Source organism: Thalassophryne amazonica, chromosome 5 (genome assembly GCF_902500255.1).
Source record: "Thalassophryne amazonica chromosome 5, fThaAma1.1, whole genome shotgun sequence".
Lineage (NCBI taxonomy): Eukaryota > Metazoa > Chordata > Actinopteri > Batrachoidiformes > Batrachoididae > Thalassophryne > Thalassophryne amazonica.
Window position 1 is genome coordinate 50,929,734 of NC_047107.1, and position 19,408 is coordinate 50,949,141.

Sequence of the window (19,408 nt, forward strand, 5' to 3'; positions counted from 1 at the left end):
TACAGGCAGAGAGATGGTTACTTTCAAGAGGTGGAGATGGTCCATTGTACCTGGGTGGTTGCTATACAGGCAAAGACTCTGAAGTCATGAAACTGCAAGTCAGCTGACTTGGGACTTGCAGTTTCATGACTTGAGAGTGACTTGATGGTGACTTAGTCCCACCTCTGTATCCAGGACCTGAGGTTGTTCAGTAGTGTGGTGGATGCAGCACCATATGGCACCAGCACATGCTCCTGGACCTGACATGAACTGACTTGGGCTAGCATTTGTGAGTTTAAATGTCTTTACCCCCTTGTGGATCCTCCATGCAGTACACCTGGAAGCAGTCTATGATATCTCCAGGGTTGACTCTCCAGTAAACGGTGACACTGGTGCTGGTTGCTGAGCCCGGCTCTTGAGGTTGCAATGTCGGCTTCTGAGACACTGATGCAGAAATACATAAGCTATTTTAGAGAGATGCCTTCTTTGGTGATCAAGACCACTGGTTGCATTTAGTGTTGGTGACTCAGCAGTGACCTACCAATGCTACAAATACACTAGATTCATTGGCTACATCTCCAAAGGTGTGTTCTTAGCAGACCTACCTGGGATTCCTTTACGATGTGTGATGTGAGAGCTGGAAGCATTGCCCTTGGCGTAGTCCTCAAACACCAGCAGCCCCCTGGGACCCAGCTCCAGAGACATGGCTGAGTCCAGAGCTGCCTTCAGCCTGACCAGACAACAACAAAATAGAACGTTACATTAGTTGCAGTGTCTCTATTCAGCAAAATGTTCATATGAAACAACTCACACTTAATTCAACATAAAAACTTACCTTGCATGAATATCCTCAGGAGACTAACAGGGAAAAAAAAGAAACAAAAGGGCTTAATCATAAAATTGAGAACATTAAGTGTGTGTGAAACATTTAGTCAACAACAGGTGCAACAAAGAAGACTCACACGTGCATCAGTCTCAGCCTCTCTGGCTGTGGTCTCCAGGGTAGACTTGGCAGCGTCAATGCTCCCCTGGAAGGAGACGATCTGGTCGTAGAGCTGTTCTAGTTTGATCTTCTTTTCCTCCTCCATACTGACAGACATGTTGTTGTACTGGTCCATCACCAGCGCCATCATCTCCTCATTCTGCACCTGCATGGCCTCCTCACTGGCCACACACTGGTCCTGAGTGAGAGAAGAGGGGGCGAACAGGAGATGCTCTAATTTTCACATTGATCACTAGAAAGGTACTCATTGTAGTGCGTACCTCTGCCAAGTCCACAGCCAACCACAGCCACACACACGTTGGTTTATTTATACACAGATAAACAGATACAGTCAGGTCCATTTGTAATTGAGCAATTTTTGTTGCCTTTGTTCACCAACACACTGGAGTTGAAATGAAACAAAATGTTCTTGTGGTGTAGACTTTCAGCTTTAATTCAAGGGATTAAACAAAAATATGACATGAACTGTTTAGGAATCACAGCTATTTGAATATATATTTAAAGCCCATAAGTGATTTGACAAAATAAATATAATCCATTTTTTTAAGTCACTTTTTAGAGCCAGTTTAATTCCAACAAGTTCCAGGATGGATCCATCAGTATGGCACCGTATGCAAATCTGCGTGGAGTAAGTAGTTGTCAAAAAATTGAGAGACTGTGCAAGAATTAAACTAATGAGGGAATCCACCAAGACATGTCTTACAACGCTGAAGAAGTTCTAGGCTTCTGGGGAAACGCAAACCTATATTTGATCATCTTGTGTGAAAATCCTTAACTGTTCCACTCCACTATGAAGTATCTATGTGCTTTATCATGCACAGAAAAATGTGCCACATGGCAAAAATGCCGTAGCCTCGACAGCACAAGTGATTCTCAATAAGTAACCGCTCATTTCATTAAAAAAAAATAAAGAAATTAAATTGTTCCAGTGGTACCCAAGGATCCTCACTGGGTAGCATAACATGAGAAGGAAAATTAACTGAAGAAATTCACTGTTGTAATCCATCAGGTTCAGTTATATTTTTAACATATACAATAATATGCTTTTATTGTGAAGGCCTTTGGCTTAAGTCATCTCATCCAACATACAGATCCAAGAAGCCAACAGAAGCAGGCAACATGAACAAAACCTGGCAGAGGAAATTGCACAAGATCACAAAAAAATTGTATTTTTGATCTCATTCATCAGCATGAATCACCTCTACAGAATTGTAGGCCAGCTCCACCTCCGACACCAGGTCCTCAATGTTTTCCGATCTCCCCTGCAGCTCAGAGATCCAGTCACCCAACTTCTCCTATTTTACAAACATTGGTACAATTAGACACAGAACCTTCTGTCACTACAAAATACAGCTGGGATTAAACAAAGTAATTCTAAAATGTCTCTCTTTCCTCCAACCGAATATTTTTTTTCTGAAAAGAACTCAAAATGCCTGTTTTGATCTTGGGCACCAATAAAATAACTCACTCACTGTATTGCAACAACAACAACAAAGGTTAAAGAGCAGATTTTTGGTCTTAAATTATGCAGGGACCCCAAGGTTCTTTACTTGCTGGGGGAAGTTATGTGCTAATTCTCACCAGGTTAACTAGTACTGGTTAGACAAACATTTTGTGGAAACAGTTGATGACTCTGTTTTGAATTACAGAGTGAACCCCCCCCCCCCCAAAAAAAACCCAGAACCCATAAAAATTGTAATAAATCCTACAAAGGTCCAGCAAATGTCTTGAAATTTGCTGGACTTAAACTTCAGTCTGTATATCACTGTGTACGATCATTCCCCGAAGTTTCAGTTATCTTGGTTGCTTTGCATAAAAGTCATGTCCCTACAAAATTACGCTCCAAGTGGTATGATTCATTGGTGAAATAGGGCTCCAGGCAAAATTGGAACAATAGTCTGGTCTTTCCTTGGCTGACCAAGACATGTTAGGGAAGACTCCCCAACATGTCTTGGTCAGCCAACATTTCTTGGTCAACCAAAAAAAGACATTTCGCCTGGAGGCCTATTTCGGCAACAAATCATACCATTTGGAGTAGAATTTTGAAAGGACATGACTTTTATGCAAAGCAACCAACATAACTGAAACTTTGGGGAATGATCGTACACAGAGTGAAGTTTAAGTACGTAGGTACCTTTGTAGGATTTATTACAGTTTTTTAGTTCTGGGGGGCAGGGGGTTTGGGTCACCTTGTACTTCATAGCACTGAGAAGCTTGGAAACATTATGATGCACTGATAGATTTTGTGGTTCTCTTTTAATGATTTATGTAAACGTGCTGCCTGGTGCAGCTTTCAGGGGAAATCCCCTGTCATCCTGTAACATGACTAAGTCGGTGGGAGCTCACATTTAACCGGGTCATGCTGGGTCACTGTATGGCCCCCTGCTCCTCCTGAGGCCGGCTCCCTCTTCTAGTCAGAAAACAGGTGTGCATGTGCTTGTGTGGACTGAATTACACATTCTCACACCTTGTTTTGATAAACTTCAAGAATGATTTCTCAGTTTGGTGTTCAAACCAGACTTCTATTACAACTCTGATCTTTCTCTTAATAAAAGAGTCCAGCTATCAATATTTTCTCATCTGGTATCACACGTCAGAGACACCATCTGTAAATGACGGTAAGACCTGGTTGTGGGATGACTTTGAGTTTGTTATCACATTGCACAATGTTTTGACCTTATGCAAACATAACCAGAACTAAAATCTTGTTCTGGGGTTCAAAGTTGTCTGAGAGAAGCTTCAGGACTGACAAATAAAGGACAGACCGACCCTCTGCTGACCCAGAGGGCGAGATCACATCTCAGTTCCTCCATGATGTTGTCAAACCACGCTTTTTTCACTAGTCAGAAAGGCACGTTACATCACAGCTACTTCATGTGCAAGACAGCAGGCTGCCAGCGAGGGTGGCTGACTGATTTAAGAGCAGTTTATAATCTGATGACTCAAACTAAAGCCAGTCTTTAAGAGCTGTGTGTTATAATACTGCTGGTAAAGTGAACCATGACGTGTTGTTTTATTACAGCACGCCGTTTGTTTCAACATCATCATTTCAGTGACTACTGTTAAACTGATCAAACATCTGGGAAACAGCGATGTCACCGACACGTCTAACATGAAGACATAAACTCGTACTATAAATGATATTTGCTGCTCATTTTTAGTCTATTATTGTCATGGTTTCCCCCTGATCCCTGATTTTTATTCTGTTTTTAAACCTGTTGTCATGTGTGAGTTTTTCCCCCAGGTGGCACCCTCTGTTGAGGTCTACACCGGCTTCTCCTTACCGCTCATCGCTGCTGCACACCTGGAGTGTATGAGTGGCTGATGAGCGGTAGACTATATAAACTCAGACTTTCTGATCAGTGTTGCCGGATTTTTGGTTGGTGTACTTTTCCTGGGGCCAGGTTCGTGACGGAGTCTTCCACGATCCATGACCTATGATCCAAACATTCCATGAGGACCAAGCCTGAATGCTTCTCTGTGACCTTGACTGCATCTTCCTGCTGCTCCCATGCGCCTAAGGCGTCGAAGCTTCCCACAGCTAAACTCAACGTAACCTGGCCAACTCTCTAATTCCCGTATTAGAGCGAACTGTCTTTCCTGGTGTTCCAGACGCTGTCCTGAATGGCTCCCACGCTATCCTGGTTCCTGGCCCCTGGATCCCTGCACAGCCCCTCACCTTGGAACTCCTCGGCTCTCAGCTCAGAGCGCAGCTCTGCTTCACGCCAGTTAAGTTCCTTCTCATCTCAGTGGGATCCTGTTCTCTCTTGTTCCTGTCTGACACTGTGCTAAGATAAAAGAACTGTTCCAAGAACTCTTCCTAAGAACTGCACTGTGTCGGTTTGCAAACCTCCAATAAACCTGACAGAAGAAGACTCAGCCTGTCGTTTATTTTGGATGTTGTTGGCGGGAGTGCTGCAGTTCTCTGGTTCAGGCTGAAAAATGCACCTGGAGCAGACAAACACTGAGGGACTTTTTTAAGGAATTAAACTATTCCCCAGACATTGGCTTACAAAAAAAGGCTTGTCAGGCTGTGAGGATGAATCTGACTGAAATGACCTAACAAATCAAATTAAGACTTTAGATTTACTCAGTGTATGAATGGTTTTAATATTTTAACAGCCAAACTGTATGACTGGTCCTGTGAGGACTGGAGCTTTTGCTGCTGAGACAATCAATGGGCAGCAGTGGGTCTGTGCTGGCTTCTCTGTGATGCAGAGAGCAACAGTGCTGTGTCTTTTAAAAAAATACAAGAAACACACTGCTTAGCTTTAAATACACAAAACGTCTATTTCAGGTCAACAGCACAGACCATCTTTCTCTTAAAAGGCTTCATTTGACTCAGTGCCCCATTTTGGAAAGTTCTCATTTCTGCTGCCTGCTACAGTGCATGCTCTCATCTTCTCCTTTATCATGGGAGCGTCACATACAGGTCTGGCATATACAGTGTTTTCAGAGTCCCATAGCTGACATGTTACTGTATTAACCAGTTTGGGAACTATATTTTTAGTTCTAACCGGTTCAGGAACATCAATTTAGTTTGTTCTGAACAAACCAGTTGGAAAAAAAACAATTCTGGTTCAAAGCCCTGATCAGAACTGATACAGGTATCAAAAAATTATCAATCAATCAATTCAATCAATTTTATTTATATAGCGCCAAATCACAACAAACAGTTGCCCCAAGGCGATTTATATTGTAAGGCAAGGCCATACAATAATTACATAAAAACCCCAATGGTCAAAACGACCCCCTGTGAGCAAGCACTTGGCAACAGTGAGAAGGAAAAACTCCCTTTTAATAGGAAGAAACCTCCAGCAGAACCAGGCTCAGGGAGGGGCAGTCTTCTGCTGGGACCGGTTGGGGCTGAGGGAGAGAACCAGGAAAAAGACATGCTGTGGAGGGGAGCAGAGATCAATCACTAATGATTAAATGCAGAGTGGTGCATACAGAGCAAAAAGAGAAAGAAACACTCAGTGCATCATGGGAACCCCCCAGCAGTCTAAGTCTATAGCAGCATAACTAAGGGATGGTTCAGGGTCACCTGATCCAGCCCTAACTATAAGCTTTAGCAAAAAGGAAAGTTTTAAGCCTAATCTTAAAAGTAGAGAGGGTGTCTGTCTCCCTGATCCGAATTGGGAGCTGGTTCCACAGGAGAGGAGCCTGAAAGCTGAAGGCTCTGCCTCCCATTCTACTCTTACAAACCCTAGGAACTACAAGTAAGCCTGCAGTCTGAAAGCGAAGCGCTCTATTGGGGTGATATGGTACTATGAGGTCCCTAAGATAAGATGGGACCTGATTATTCAAAACCATATAAGTAAGAAGAAGAATTTTAAATTCTATTCTAGAATTAACAGGAAGGATCTGGTTAGACACCATGTTTCTAAGATTTGTGGGGCCAAGTACAATAACTTCAGTTTTATCTGAGTTTAAAAGCAGGAAATTAGAGGTCATCCATGTCTTTATGTCTGTAAGACAATCCTGCAGTTTAGCTAATTGGTGTGTGTCCTCTGGCTTCATGGATAGATAAAGCTGGGTATCATCTGCGTAACAATGAAAATTTAAGCAATGCCGTCTAATAATACTGCCTAAGGGAAGCATGTATAAAGTGAATAAAATTGGTCCTAGCACAGAACCTTGTGGAACTCCATAATTAACCTTAGTCTGTGAAGAAGATTCCCCATTTACATGAACAAATTGTAATCTATTAGATAAATATGATTCAAACCACCGCAGCGCAGTGCCTTTAATACCTATGGCATGCTCTAATCTCTGTAATAAAATTTTATGGTCAACAGTATCAAAAGCAGCACTGAGGATGGTGCACAGCAACACCATGATGAAGCCTCACGGGACATGTTCTGGCATGTCCAGGCACATCCACAATTTCTTGGATAATCACTCGATGGAAAAACCACCGACAGCTGTCTGAACGCCATCTCAAAGCCGTCCTGTGAGACCAAAACGGAGGTGGTTTTGTCTCGCTCCAGTAGCAAATCCATCGTGACGCGCGAAGCCTCCACTTGGCTTTCCATGACAAAATCTCTTGTTAAAAGTGAAATCTGCTGGAAAATGGTTGATGTCCAGCTCTTGTGATAACCAGAGAAATGGCACACGATGGTCACGGATCCAGACAGCCATCCGTTTAGAAATGAAATGGTCGTTCAGCCTGTCAATGGCGGCTTCGGAGCGCGGCGCACCCCACAGCCACTGGGGGCCGTCCTTAAAGCGACAGTAACACTCCTTATTCTCTACCAAGCCCGTAACATTTTCACCGAAAGCCAGATAAATTTTTCGAATGGTTTCCAGCTGCCAGTCTCTAACAGTTTCTGAAAAAATTCTGATGGAAAAAAAGCCCAAATCATTCCGCCATTTCCTGACAATGAATAGCCGCCGAGGGTGGTGGACCACTCCTCACTCAAAGCCTGCTCACAGGCGAATGACGCAACCGACAGGCGTGGAAAATCTCACGCATGCGCACGAGGGTTCAAGCTTGTCCAACGCAATCACATGTGATTCAAATCCATATGGTTTTTGAAAAAAATAATAAGGTCGGATACTTTTCTAATAGACCTCGTATTTATAAGTACTTGCTAACAAAGCTAAAAAAATGTGCATGGTGTCACAGTATCATGTTTGTCACTGATATATTGCTATATGCGGTTGTTTCAAACTGCAAATACTCTGTTACAAGTTGACTCTATGTGTGTTTGAGTCTTGTGTTGTGGTTTGTGTACTGTCTTGGTAGAATGGACATAGCAAATGTCCACGCCATTCACTCAGGTCTACTTCAGGTTTCTTCCTGGTAAAAGCAAATCAGTATTCTCGCCAATGCGCTTCATCAAGGGGTGTGTAAGGTCAAGCCCCCACCCTGTGTGTATACAGTAGTACTGAGATGATTCCTGTTGTGATTTCATGCTATACAAATACATTTAAGTGATATTTGGTAGAGTTTTGTGTGATATATAATACCAGGTGCTTCACAAGGGTAAAGTCTAACCCCCTTGAGCATGTGGTCAGGAAAAACTCCCTCTGACATTTTTTTTAGGAAAAAACTCAAGCAGACCACACTCAGTGGGGTGAGCAACCCACTGAGTGTGGCCATACTACCAATAACAAAGATCAAATAAACAAAGGACAACAAAAAAAAAGTTCTAACATGTAAAACAGATGACAGAATAAGCATCCATATAGTAAAATACACATTAATTAATGAGCTTAACAGCTAGCAGCATACGCGGCCAGTGTTCTGTCCAATTGTGCGTCTCGTTGCATAAATCGACAGTTCCGTGTCCCGACAATACTGCATATGCATGTGCAGTTGCGTGGAGGGCTGGCCTGTCAACAGGAATGACATCTCGTCAGAACACCGCTCAGGGCGCGGAGTGATACATCCAAATGTGAAACAGTCATACATCCAAATGTGAAACGGTCAAATATTTTGCCACCATTACCCAGTTATTATAAAATCTGAAATCTCACACGATTAACCAATCAGATTTGTGGAAAAAATATAACTGGATTAGAATATTTTATAGGTTAGGTGAATTGGGAACTTTATAATTGTCAAGATCTCCCTTGTAAAAGAGATCTTGATCATGGTTAAATAAAGGTTAAATTAAATAAAATTAAATTATGTTTAATGTCTACAGTATTTGTAAAGCATGTTTATTATGAAACACTACTCCACCACAGGCAGGAATAGTGTAATCATGTCTGTGTGTCTGTGTCTAATGACTGGTACTTTTTCCCTGCAAGTTAATTTTTTTTAATTGATTGGTTTGTGTTGCTGAACTTTAAGCAGCAACGTACGTATAACCTATTAAATAGGGGTGGAATAATACATTGTGTATTTTTTTTTAAATGAGTGTCGTAACACCATAAAAAGTCAACCACTGCATGTCAGGAATAATACATTATTTGTAAACTACACAAATAGGAAATATCAAGGATAACAATTTATACTTCACTGATTACTCTCTGCATTGTAAGTGTGAACAATATAATTATGTATTTCCATATGTATCAAATCGCGATAGGTGTATTGTGATGCGTCAAGGAGCGAGATTACTGTTGTACCACATTATTAAAATAGAAAATCTTTTTTTTTAGGATTTTTTTGAATTCACAGTCTTTGAGGAGGAGGGAGCAAATTCAGTGGAACCACAGTACAGTAGGCTGCTTATGGTCAACCCCCCAAGAGGTACGTGATGAAGTACCCGGATGTTAATGCATTTTCAATGGAGATTCGCGACTGAACGCACTCAGAAAAATGCTCGCAAAATATGTGTTAAAATGCCATTTTGACTGGATATCGAGCCAGTAAAATTAAATGACATTAAATTATGTCAGGAGAGTATTAAACTTACTCTGACACACACACATTCCCAAATATTAGTGTTTAAAGTTACACGGATCTGCGCTGTTCAAGCTGCTGAGCTGAGCTGCTGCTGTGTTCAACGCAGCGCGGCTCCTAAAACCATTACAATACATTTATATACATATATTTTTACACAATTATCCTTTATTGACCGAGTTTCATTCATGAAGTCAGTGGTGTGTGTACACATCTCTCTGTGTGGGTGTGACTGTGAGCGGCACAGCGCGGGTCATTATAATCTCATTATTTTAAGGTGCAAATTAAAAAAATCCTGTCTTATCGAACAATTTTAATCACTAACGACAAGTATTTTAACTAGACATTGGTCTAGCAGTGGAAAATATCAACTAGACATAAGTGAAGAGTTAATGGTCCATGTCATCGGGCGACACAGGTACGGCAGGAGACATACAGCTGTTTATCATCCAAATATCACGGACAAAGTGACAATAATAACCAAAACCACTTACTTATGGAAGGAAATATTGTCTCCCTTGTTTCTCCGTTTGTGGCTTTGCCAACATGCGCAGCTTTCCGGCATATTCCACCTGTTTCTTGAACTTCTATGCACGCAAATCACTAACTTGCCCGGAATTAAAATGGTGATCACACCTCCTTACTGACAGTATTTACTTAATGGTCTTCATTATGCTGTTGTTCTTATTTTGAAAGTTCAGTAAGTGGACTGATATGTTAAACATGGTGCGAATGCTTTGTGAAGGACTAAAGTAAGATAATTTTATGTTTACTGAACAAGTAGTAGACTTTTTTTTTGTTTTGCATATTGCTCTGCAAGCCACTTTTAATTACAAATTCATCCGCACACGCCTGAGTTTTCATTATCCTTCATTTGTTTGGCATTTTTTGTTGAAAATTTAGCAGATGAACACTGGGTGTGTTTAAAACAATATTGTGGGCGCTCTTAATTCATAATGTTAAGTAAAACAGAGCATGCCATGTAAAAGAAAGTTTTATTTTTGCTTAATAAACTAAGACTATTTAAGACTATTTCTATTTAGTTTCTTTTGTCTGTATTAGCACATTTGATATTGGAGTAATCCAGAAGTAATTGAAAGTAATCAAATTACATTACTTTAATATTATGGTACTTGGATTACATTACTGATTACATTTTTCAACAGGTAACTAGTAACTGTATCAGAATACATTTTTAAAGTAACCCTCCCAACCCTGGCTCTAATCCTGTGTCTACTGAAATCATGTGTCCATCCACATTCCACATAGTTGATTACCTTGATGTCTTCATAGGCTCTGTCCACAGATGTCACCTCATGATCCCAAAGAGCACCTGATGCACACTCTTCCTCTGAGAGGAGACACCCACAGGTGAGGCAGAACCAGTCCATCCCTTGAAGCTCAGCAGCCAGTCGAGCCTGATTCTCCTCTTCAGCATCAATGATGTCATAATCAGCCTCAAAAAGATCTTCTTCTGGAGACAGATCTAACATTCTCTCTTCAACCTCTGCCTCCTCTCCTGTCTTCTGTCCAGGCTCAGGCCAAACATCTGTATCCATCAGCTCTCTGGCCTCCTGTTTAGATATGATCTCATATTCCATCTCCTCAGCAGACATCTCTGCACTCTCACCTGCCGCCTCATCCTGCTCCATCTTTTGACCCACATCCTCCACCTGTAGCTCAACGTCTGGTCCAACATCTGCTTTGATAATGTCTGTTTGTGAGGCATTTGACTGCTGATGTGTTTCAGCCTCATGGTCCACATCCGTGCTCAGCCTGAACAAATCCACCTGAGGGATAAAACTCCTCAGAGTGGAAACTACTCCACTGTCATCTCTAGAGTCAACTTCCATCTCCTGCCCCTCAGTCTCAGCTTTCTCCACGGGAACCAGAGGTGAGTACCTCCTTTCTACTGAGTCATTTGTGGGTAGTTCTTCTTGCTTTGGACCAGTGTCTGCTTTTTCTTGAGGCTTTGAAGATGTGGCCACTTGAGTTATTAGAAGATATTCACAGGGTTCAGCAGGAGCTTCTGTTCCATTTTTTGCAATCTTCTCTGGCCGTTGGTTGATATCTATGTCCATCTCCATGGCTTGTTCTTTGGGAACCATGAGGATTAACTCATCACCCACATTCACCATCTCCTGAACAGCCCCAGTACCCTCTGGATGAGATGTTTTATTTAATTCTGTGAGACTAACAGGCTCCTTTTCCACCTGCAGTTCAGATTCAAGTATTTCAGGCGGCACCACTTCAATCTCCATCTCAACTATTCCTGCCAATGGAGGTCCAACAACTTTATCTGAAATCTCAACTTTAATTTCTGACTCTGAATCAGCAGCTTCAACTTTACTTTGAGATTCTAACAAAGGACTCTCACCTGCAGTTTCTTCCACTGGCAGCTCCTGTCCTTTTTCTCCTTCAAGTACCATTCTTTGAACATCTAGCATCTCAACCTTAGTTATATCCTGAACCTGGTCTTGAATCTTGTTTTCGTGGAATGCATTTTGCGTCACTTCATTCACTTCTCCTACTACACATTCACAGTCATTAAGAACACCAAGTTCGGGAAGCACTGCTTTGCTTTCTCCACACACTGCTGGTTCAGGTGTTTCTGTTTGAGCCAAAGCTTCAGCCATCATCTCAGTCAACATTTTGTCATCACTCACTACCGTCGCAGCATCAACAATAGGCTCCTCAGACGTTATCTCTCTTGGTAATTCAGATTTATAAAACATCTCATTCACCTCACTGCCTGGGGGATCTTTGGTTTCTGCTCCCTCAGTAGGCTTTAAAAGTGCTTCAGGAGTTGTTTCCATGTGTGTTTGCGTCTGATGTGGCTGACAGGTTTCAGTAAAGCTTTGCTGACATTGTTGATCTCTCTGAGGATCCTCACACTTTGGTTTTTCTAAATTACTGCCCACGTGTTGTGTATCATGCTCTGGTTTTTCAGTCTGGTCTCTCTGTGCCTGAAGTTCCACTTTGTCAGTTGGTTTAGACTCCTGAATTACTTCAAATGAAGGTGCTACAATAGTTTGTTCTTCTCTCATTGGAAAGAGTTGCCATTCCTCAGTTTCATTTTGTTTCACAACTTGTTCTTTCTCTTCAAATTGTGCATCTTTGACCATTTCTGTGCAACTGACTTCTTGCGGCTTTGGTTCCCCTTTGTTGTCCTCGTCTTCTTGTAGGACCACTCTGGTCAAACATCCTGTGGTTTCAAACTCACTCTGTGACCACATCATCCTACACGCTCCCTCCTTCTCTTTGACTGGCTCTGATGGAATATGTATTGTTGGAGTTTCATCTTTCAAGATAAACTTCTCCAGATAACCTTCTGTTTCCTCTGAATCTGATAGACATTTCTTGAAACATTTCTCAGATGCCATGCTCTCCGCCTCAGAGCATTCCTCGTCACTCTTCTTCTCACCTATGGCATCTTCATAAAGGTCAGAATACATGAAAGACATGGCAGTGGGCTCTTCCAGTAGGATTGGGTCAATGATCTTAGGTGGTCCTGGGGAGAGAAAAATGGGGGTGAGGGTGGTCTCTTCACTCCCAAACAACACTGAACCGCTCTCCTTCATAGATCTCTGACTGTCCCTTCTCATTCTCATACATACTTCTGCTGCATCATCTAATCTCTGATGCTGCCCACCAGCGGGAGCCCCGTTTCCATAGAACACCTCGTCCAGATGCTCCCCAACTATTTCCATATCTGTAACCAAGATGAACGAGTCTTCTGACACAGAGGTGCTGCCTATCCATTTCTCTGTGCTGGGCTTCTGCTCCTCTGCTTGGGGCTTTACTTTAGCCTGTTGCACCTCCTCCATGAAGTCTGTAGCTTGCTCTCCAGGAACCACCTCATCCACCAGGGTAAACTTCTCAAAATAATCAATGTCACTGATGACGTCTTGCTGAGTTTCTGCTGATGGTTCCTTCAATGGCTGTGGAGAAATTCAAAAAAAGCATACAATATTGATTTTGTATTTTGTTCCTTCAACATACCCCCATCCAGTGGATTTAGGAATGTGTAATAACAATTACAATGCAGAATTACACAAGTGGCGAGAGACAGATAAAAGTGAGTCCCTTCAGCTGCTCCCTTGTTTTCACTCGGGTCGCCACAGCAGATCCAGTGAGGATCTGCATGTTGATTTGGCACAAGTTTTATGCCAGCTGAGAGAGCACCACAAGGGAGTACTAACAATACTGTATATCCTAACAGGTTTACTCATTTTCACTAGCCAATCCTTTTTACATGCATGAAATAAACATCTGATAAACATCTAATTAAGAATCAATCAATCAATCAATTTTATTTATATAGCACCAAATCACAACAAACAGTTGCCCCAAGGCGCTTTATATTGTAAGGCAAAGCCATACAATAATTACGTAAAAACCCCAACGGTCAAAACGACCCCCTGTGAGCAAGCACTTGGCGACAGTGGGAAGGAAAAACTCCCTTTTAACAGGAAGAAACTTCCAGCAGAACCAGGCTCAGGGAGGGGCAGTCTTCTGCTGGGACTGGTTGGGGCTGAGTGAGAGAACCAGGAAAAAGACATGCTGTGGAGGGGAGCAGAGATCAATCACTAATGATTAAATGCAGAGTGGTGCATACAGAGCAAAAAGAGAAAGGAAACACTCAGTGCATCATGGGAACCCCCCAGCAGTCTAAGTCTATAGCAGCATAACTAAGGGATGGTTCAGGGTCACCTGATCCAGCCCTAACTATAAGCTTTAGCAAAAAGGAAAGTTTTAAGCCTAATCTTAAAAGTAGAGAGGGTGTCTGTCTCCCTGATCTGAATTGGGAGCTGGTTCCACAGGAGAGGAGCCTGAAAGCTGAAGGCTCTGCCTCCCATTCTACTCTTACAAACCCTAGGAACTACAAGTAAGTCTGCAGTCTGAGAGCGAAGCGCTCTATTGGGGTGATATGGTACTATGAGGTCCCTAAGATAAGATGGGACCTGATTATTCAAAACCTTATAAGTAAGAAGAAGAATTTTAAATTCTGTTCTAGAATTAACAGGAAGCCAATGAAGAGAGGCCAATATGGGTGAGATATGCTCTCTCCTCCTAGTCCCCATTAGTACTCTAGCTGCAGCATTTTGAATTAACTGAAGGCTTTTCAGGGAACTTTTAGGACAACCTGATAATAATGAATTACAATAGTCCAGCCTAGAGGAAATAAATGCATGAATTAGTTTTTCAGCATCACTCTGAGACAAGACCTTTCTAATTTTAGAGATATTGCGTAAATGCAAAAAAGCAGTCCTACATATTTGTGTAATATGCGCTTTGAATGACATATCCTGATCAAAAATGACTCCAAGATTTCTCACAGTATTACTAGAGGTCAGGGTAATGCCATCCAGAGTAAGGATCTGGTTAGACACCATGTTTCTAAGATTTGTGGGGCCAAGTACAATAACTTCAGTTTTATCTGAGTTTAAAAGCAGGAAATTAGAGGTCATCCATGTCTTTATGTCTGTAAGACAATCCTGCAGTTTAGCTAATTGGTGTGTGTCCTCTGGCTTCATGGATAGATAAAGCTGGGTATCATCTGCGTAACAATGAAAATTTAAGCAATGCCGTCTAATAATACTGCCTAAGGGAAACATGTATAAAGTGAATAAAATTGGTCCTAGCACAGAACCTTGTGGAACTCCATAATTAACCTTAGTCTGTGAAGAAGATTCCCCATTTACATGAACAAATTGTAATCTATTAGATAAATATGATTCAAACCACCGCAGCGCAGTGCCTTTAATACCTATGGCATGCTCTAATCTCTGTAATAAAATTTTATGGTCAACAGTATCAAAAGCAGCACTGAGGTCTAACAGAACAAGCACAGAGATGAGTCCACTGTCTGAGGCCATAAGAAGATCATTTGTAACCTTCACTAATGCTGTTTCTGTACTATGATGAATTCTAAAACCTGACTGAAACTCTTCAAATAGACCATTCCTCTGCAGATCATCAGTTAGCTGTTTTACAACTACCCTTTCAAGAATTTTTGAGAGAAAAGGAAGGTTGGAGATTGGCCTATAATTAGCTAAGATAACTGGGTCAAGTGATGGCTTTTTAAGTAATGGTTTAATTACTGCCACCTTAAAAGCCTGTGGTACATAGCCAACTAATAAAGATAGATTGATCATATTTAAGATCGAAGCATTAAATAATGGTAGGGCTTCCTTGAGCAGCCTGGTAGGAATGGGGTCTAATAGACATGTTGATGGTTTGGATGAAGTAACTAATGAAAATAACTCAGACAGAACAATCTGAGAGAAAGAGTCTAACCAAATACCGGCATCACTGAAAGCAGCCAAAGATAACGATACATCTTTGGGATGGTTATGAGTAATTTTTTCTCTAATAGTTAAAATTTTATTAGCAAAGAAAGTCATGAAGTCATTACTAGTTAAAGTTAAAGGAATACTCGGCTCAATAGAGCTCTGACTCTTTGTCAGCCTGGCTACAGTGCTGAAGAGAAACCTGGGGTTGTTCTTATTTTCTTCAATTAGTGATGAGTAGTAAGATGTCCTAGCTTTACGGAGGGCTTTTTTAGAGAATAACATTACCAGTCTGCATCAAGTTAATGCAGACTGCATTGATGGTATTGTTGTGTCTAAATGAAAAGATCATTCTTATGACCACTGGTGAACTATCACAGTAGGAAGTTGCATGCGTGCGCTGTGCCAGTGCTTCACTATTTGGAGATTGCGGAGTCGATATGACAACACAGGTGTCACAAATGGTCGATTGCTGAGATCTTGCTCAGTATACACAAAAGTTTAGATTGAATGGGATCTTGTGTCCCAACTTTTGACTGGTAATGTACTTTATTAATTAGAATTTATTTATGCATTAGAGACCATGTTAATTTCAGGTGAATGGCAGCAAAAATACATTATAAACTAAATGGGCCACCAGAGACCACATACCTCCCCAAAGAGCCAGCAGTCACATTCACTACCGTAGACGTTTTCTCCTTTACTGTTTGTAGATCCTGATTGGCCACCTTTCTTTGAGACTTCTGACCTGTTATCTTGAGCCCAATCTTTTTTTATGATCACTTATCTTTGAATACTGATTTTTGATCCTAACCTTTGATCTCAATCATAGAGTTGTAATCCTGATTACCAAACCTTGATTCTGATTGCTGACCTTTGATCATGAGCTTTGGCCCTGATAGCTGATCTTTAACCCTGATCACTGATTTATTCAGGAGTGCTAATTACAGAATCAAAGGAATAAAGGTCAGAGTTCAAAGACAAAATCCAAATCAAAAGAATTAGGATCAAAGATGAAAGGCAAGACTCACCCTTAATCCACACCTTCACTGAAATTTGATCAACTCTTCCTTGATCCAAGGTCTACTTCATTATCAATTTTAATTGAAATCCATTAATGTCCTTGTCAGATATCTTGCTGACTACAAAACTATCAGACAGACAAGCTGCAATGAAAACATAACCTCCTTGGTGGAGGTAATTAAATGTCATTTCATAACAAATATTCATATTAAAAATATATATATCCATAAGTACCTCTTTGTGCTCAAGTATTTCCACCTCCTGGGTTAAAGCATGATTCTGTGGTTGTTCCAGGTCGGTGTAGCTTCGTGACCTGATTTTGGGAGTCTGGTCCAGATAAGACAAATTGTCCTGCAGATCAGTGCTTTCCTCCTCATCTACAGTCGGAAGTTTGGAGGGTACTCTGATATTGAGAATCTCATAACCTTCTGAAATCAAACTGAACAGCTGCTGATCTTTGCTTTTAATTTCCTCCAAATCTGGTGTTATTTCAGTTTTCTCCTGTTTGACATTGGGAACAGAAACTTCAGCCATCTCTGGTCTCTCCACTCCTAGACCTGACGTTGACCTTGAACTTCCAGGTCGGCTCAGTCGGCTGCTACGTCCACCAGACCGAGTTCTCCTGTGGACTATTTTGTCCTCATCGAAGAAGATAGTAATCTTTCCGGGCACTCCGGAGCCTTCCATGCTGTAGCCTTCAGATATGGAGCTTGTGTCAGATGCCCAGGGGGTAGAACAGCGGCTAGATGCAGTCTCCCAGACAATGCCACTGTCCTCACTTTGGACTGTTACCATGGAGAAGGATGGATCGACCACGAGGCACTGCAGTTTGGGCTTAACAGTGGGATCCTGCACCACCTCTCGCAGACTGGAGGAGACAGCAGTGGAGACAGTTAGAGGAAAGGAGAACTAGACGTGCGAGAGGCAGCATATGATGAAATGGTCTAACTGCAAGAACCGTCTCCTGGACTGGCTCAGTCAACAAAGCAATGAATCAAACTAAAACATCTGGGGAATCTGCCAGCATGCAAATCACCGTCATGTTTAGCAGTACCAGCCAGCCTAGGCTAAAAACAACATAACTCTTGCAGGTTGTGCTTCAAGATGATTCCTTGAAGTGTGTATCTTTAACCCTAGTCACTGAGATAATGCTACGATGCCAGTGTGAGTGAACAAATTTATGACCAAATACACCCTGAGCTAGTTCACGTGTTATGAATACAGCTTGGCCTCAGCAGGGTTGCAACATGACGTCTCAAAACGTCATTCATGTAATATGAGACTAGATGCTCCAAGTTCTCAGAAACATCTCATACATCAAGGTCTCTAACTATTTATGACTTGGCAATGATAGAGTGTGCCTGGTGTGAAACATGATGTACGAGATGTAAATGTATGATGGCGAATAAATATTAGAATAATGTTGCCTTCAGTGCCAGGTGGACAGGTCCTGTCAGGGCCAGGTGGACAAGTCCTCATACAAGCACATCAGCTGGAGGTCATGTATAACCAAAATAAGACCAACAGAGTTCTGCCTAGATTGACAGATACAACCGCCCAGTCAGTTACTGAGACTCGAGACACTTTCTGCAACCCTCATTTAACAAAATCCACTAAAATGTCCAGAAACATAACCTTCTCATACTACAGATTCAGCTACACCCATGTTGCACATTTGTGGACTCAGCAAAACAAATCAGGTCCTTCCAGCATAAAAATAAACCACTTTATACAACATTAAAGTGACACAACAGCTTGACGTGAAGGACTCGGAAAAGTGAGGACCAGCTGTTAAAGCACCTGTTTCTCAGTTCCTCCACCTCATCTTCATCGTCCTCTCCCATTGCCTCGGAAGCGTTGCTCTGCAACTCCTGCAGCTCCGTCATCTCCGTCTCCACACTCCCACATTCCTCCATCTTGGTAGCAGTTGGTGGCCTCGGCCTCAGCTCCCAGCGTTGTTTTGTGTGTTTTCCACAACTGGGAATTTAGAAGAGTTGGTCTAAGTTTGGAGTGGATTGTTTGACTCAGCGAGGGCCACAAATAGACTGAGAGGGCAAAGATAAGGGGAGTGGAGAAAGAGGGGGAGACGCTGAGGTGTGACTGCCTTTGTAACTGTGTACTTAACTGCACTGAAGAGGAACACTGAGTCAACATTACTTTCAAACATATTATTTTTTAAAAATCTGAGAGTGTTGCTGTGTTGGGGCTGAACGGCTGAATGTAACAATGTGACTTTAAGATGAAAATCCCCTCTGCTCTGTTAAATATAGATCATGTGCTGAAACACAACCCACTGGTTCCCACCCACTGCTGGTTGACGCTAAACAGAAACACACAAACACTACACACACTTCAGGTGTCTTTCACATTGGTTCTACTTGTGCTGGTTACTGGTTATCTTTGATCATGTTCAAGATGTTTGATTCTGATTGCTGGTCTTTGAACTTTAAGCCTGACTTGTTTGTTGAGAATAGTGTTAATTTTGTCATGTTTTTTTATTTATTTAGTCTTAGCCTTGTCTCAAATGTCCTTTTTATTTTTGTCAGATTTAGTCATTCACATACACACAAGGATAGTGTGACAGCGGTGCGATGCACAGTAGGAATGACAGACTCATTCAAGGTGGAGGTGGGATTACACCAAGGATCAGTTCTGAGTCCTTGCTTGTTCGCAATGGTAATGGACAGGTTGACGGATGAGATCAGACAGGACTCTTCATGGACTATGATGTTTGCAGATGACATTGTGAACTGT

General features: G+C 41.8%; 1 protein-coding gene across 1 annotated transcript in view; it reads right to left on the reverse strand.

Annotated features, from left to right (window-relative positions):
- The window catches only part of cmya5 (cardiomyopathy associated 5), a 31,546-nt gene extending 12,814 nt beyond the window's left edge, over positions 1 to 18,732 (reverse strand). The window contains exons 1-8 of the mRNA XM_034170186.1: positions 18,455 to 18,732; positions 16,889 to 17,522; positions 10,616 to 13,279; positions 2,182 to 2,277; positions 942 to 1,160; positions 815 to 837; positions 585 to 709; positions 289 to 423 (exon numbers count right to left, since the gene is read on the reverse strand). Coding sequence (XP_034026077.1) covers positions 289 to 423; positions 585 to 709; positions 815 to 837; positions 942 to 1,160; positions 2,182 to 2,277; positions 10,616 to 13,279; positions 16,889 to 17,522; positions 18,455 to 18,570 — 4,012 coding nt within the window. The 5' untranslated portion in view covers positions 18,571 to 18,732. The remainder of the gene's footprint in view (positions 1 to 288; positions 424 to 584; positions 710 to 814; positions 838 to 941; positions 1,161 to 2,181; positions 2,278 to 10,615; positions 13,280 to 16,888; positions 17,523 to 18,454) is intronic.
- Positions 18,733 to 19,408: the final 676 nt, after the last annotated feature.